At 51.4% G+C, this 2,102-nt stretch overlaps 2 protein-coding genes across 2 annotated transcripts; one reads left to right on the top strand and one right to left on the bottom strand.

Annotated features, from left to right (window-relative positions):
* Positions 1-475: 475 nt before the first annotated feature.
* Positions 476-1,086, top strand: An08g01392 (hypothetical protein [truncated ORF]; the record flags this gene model as incomplete). The annotated part of the gene is made up of 2 exons (XM_059748833.1): positions 476-687; positions 1,037-1,086. Coding segments are annotated over 2 exons (262 nt in total), but the record flags the coding sequence as incomplete, so codon positions are not given.
* A 196-nt stretch (positions 1,087-1,282) lies between these two features.
* On the bottom strand, positions 1,283-2,098 carry An08g01390 (uncharacterized protein; the record flags this gene model as incomplete). Its single annotated transcript, XM_059748832.1, has 3 exons — positions 1,283-1,617; positions 1,706-1,929; positions 2,013-2,098. Coding segments are annotated over 3 exons (645 nt in total), but the record flags the coding sequence as incomplete, so codon positions are not given.
* Between the last annotated feature and the right edge of the window lie 4 nt (positions 2,099-2,102).

The raw sequence follows: 2,102 nt of genomic DNA, 5'->3' as shown, positions 1-2,102 counted from the left end.
CTGTATTGGTCTCATCCCCCTCCATCTTCACATAACTTAGCTTCCCACGCCTTAGCTTCATCGCCACCAAGTCTTGCCTTTTCCCTCCCTCCTTTTCATTAATTAATAAAATGTATCCATCCTTCTTGTAATTTAGTGTGCCCGCTATTCTAGTGTCGCTTCCCGTTTCTGGTTATTCCCTTTTTTCTTTTCTCTAAAAAAAAGATATTAATTTAATTTCACCCTCTACTCCAAGCTGAAGAACCGGTTTACGCATGTAATCCCCGTAGATGCTTTGTTAAGCCTCGTCGATTGAGGATCGACGCCCTGCATGACCTTGACCGTGATATATCAAATGAGAGGCTGTGAAGAACGCCGCGGGAGTCTTTTAAAGTCCCCCTCGTCCCCTCGTCTCTTCAAGCCTGGGTGTTCTGTTTCCTTTTGATCTAATCTGAACTCCTATTACTTACTACCTATCATACCATCTACCACCTTGAATCCTGGGTTCCCGTCGACAGAAGCTGGGACTTCTTCATCTGACCATTGTTGCGTCGCCCGGCTGCGCCGCATTGACTTTCCCGCGAATTGCCTGTTTACGGTCACCGTCGCTCAAGGGTGGTTCCCAGTAATTAGACAGTACAGTCTCTCTGAGTCGCTGAGCACGAACCCCTCACTGTTGCGACATCTCACACCCAACAGGGCGCAAGTAAGTAATCACAGCTAAATACCTTGTCGTTTCCTTTGCCCCGGTCCCTTTCCATACTTTTTTGGCATATAAGCCCCTCCTGCCGCTGAGATAAGGCGGGCTGGCTTCATAAGCGCTTTCATTGTTACTCCCTTCTCTTGTTTGCTTTTTCACTTCTGCCTGGTCTCTGGACACTTTGAGCCTCACGTCTCTCTGTCTCTGCTACTCTTCCTTTTTCTTTCCTTCACTTACCTCCGTGGGGATATTCCTGCCACTGGTACACTGTGCGTATATGACTGTTGCACTATCAACTGCACTAATTTTGTCACCGCAACCTCAAGGATATGACTAATACTTATACCTCTTGTGCAGGTCTGGGAAGAATCATCGCTCATACCTGACCTTGAATACATCTACACCTAGTAAGTGAGCTTATCTACGGTTTTGCATATTCTCCTTGATTGCTCGATTGTTTTTTGCCCTGCATCATGTCCCATTCAAAGCCTGGTCGCACTGGGGATTGAGGATCCTACTTGGGGAAGAAAGATGCAAGCCAGCCTAAACACACTCAACGTCCGATGACGGAGGAAGCAAAGCAAAAAGAAGGAGGGGCACGGGTTACTCCTCATTCCTCCAGGATGAGATATCCGGCAGAGATATTACCGGGGTTGTCATGCCGTCAACCGAGTTGTTGTCTGGAAAGAGCAACAACCGATGGTTGCAGCACAGCGCCGTTGGGCTCCAACCCCTGCATGCTTTCTCGGCGGGGGGAGGGTAATACCCACTGATCGCGGGTTGAAGGTCGAACAGTTCGCGGGAAGTCAGTGAGCAGGCGCCTATGAGATGCTCCAATTTGCTCCGACATCCCCAAGGGGTTGAGTTACCGCGGGGCAACCTTGGAGGGCTCATTCTTGTCTCACGGACCCCGACTCGGAGAGCGCTTCCCGGTTGGACTAAAGCGGGGAGGCGGTAATCGGCGAGGAAGAAAAGAGGGGAGAGGAAGGAACCTAAGAGGGAGGAGGGGGGGAAAAGAGGAGAGACATTTTCCATCAGTGCCATGATTATCGTCACACACAGTCACATACGCCATGTTGATGTCTCGAGCGACGACAACCCCAGGGCACGCCGAGAGACAAGGGGAAACCACGGGGAGGCCGACGGGGGGAGGGGGGAATGGATCGCAGCGGGTGGCAGATTTCCGGGGCAAATCAATGGCATCTCCACACTTTCCACTGCCACGCCCGCATACTGCCACTAGTGACCGCCTACCCGACAGTCTTACCGCCCGGGGAATCCTCAGCGATCGGTTTTGCCTCTTCTTTCTCCTTCCTCTTTTGCCGCCCCCCACGGTGCCTGTTTCACTTTCAGCCCATCAAGAGCATCCATCCACTTCCATCTCTCGCCTCCTCCACTCCGTTCCCCTCCCACATCCCATCTT

Source organism: Aspergillus niger (genome assembly GCF_000002855.4).
Source record: "Aspergillus niger supercontig An08".
NCBI lineage: Eukaryota > Fungi > Ascomycota > Eurotiomycetes > Eurotiales > Aspergillaceae > Aspergillus > Aspergillus niger.
The sequence above is the reverse complement of the archived record's forward strand: the minus strand, read 5'-3'. Positions and strand labels throughout refer to the sequence as shown.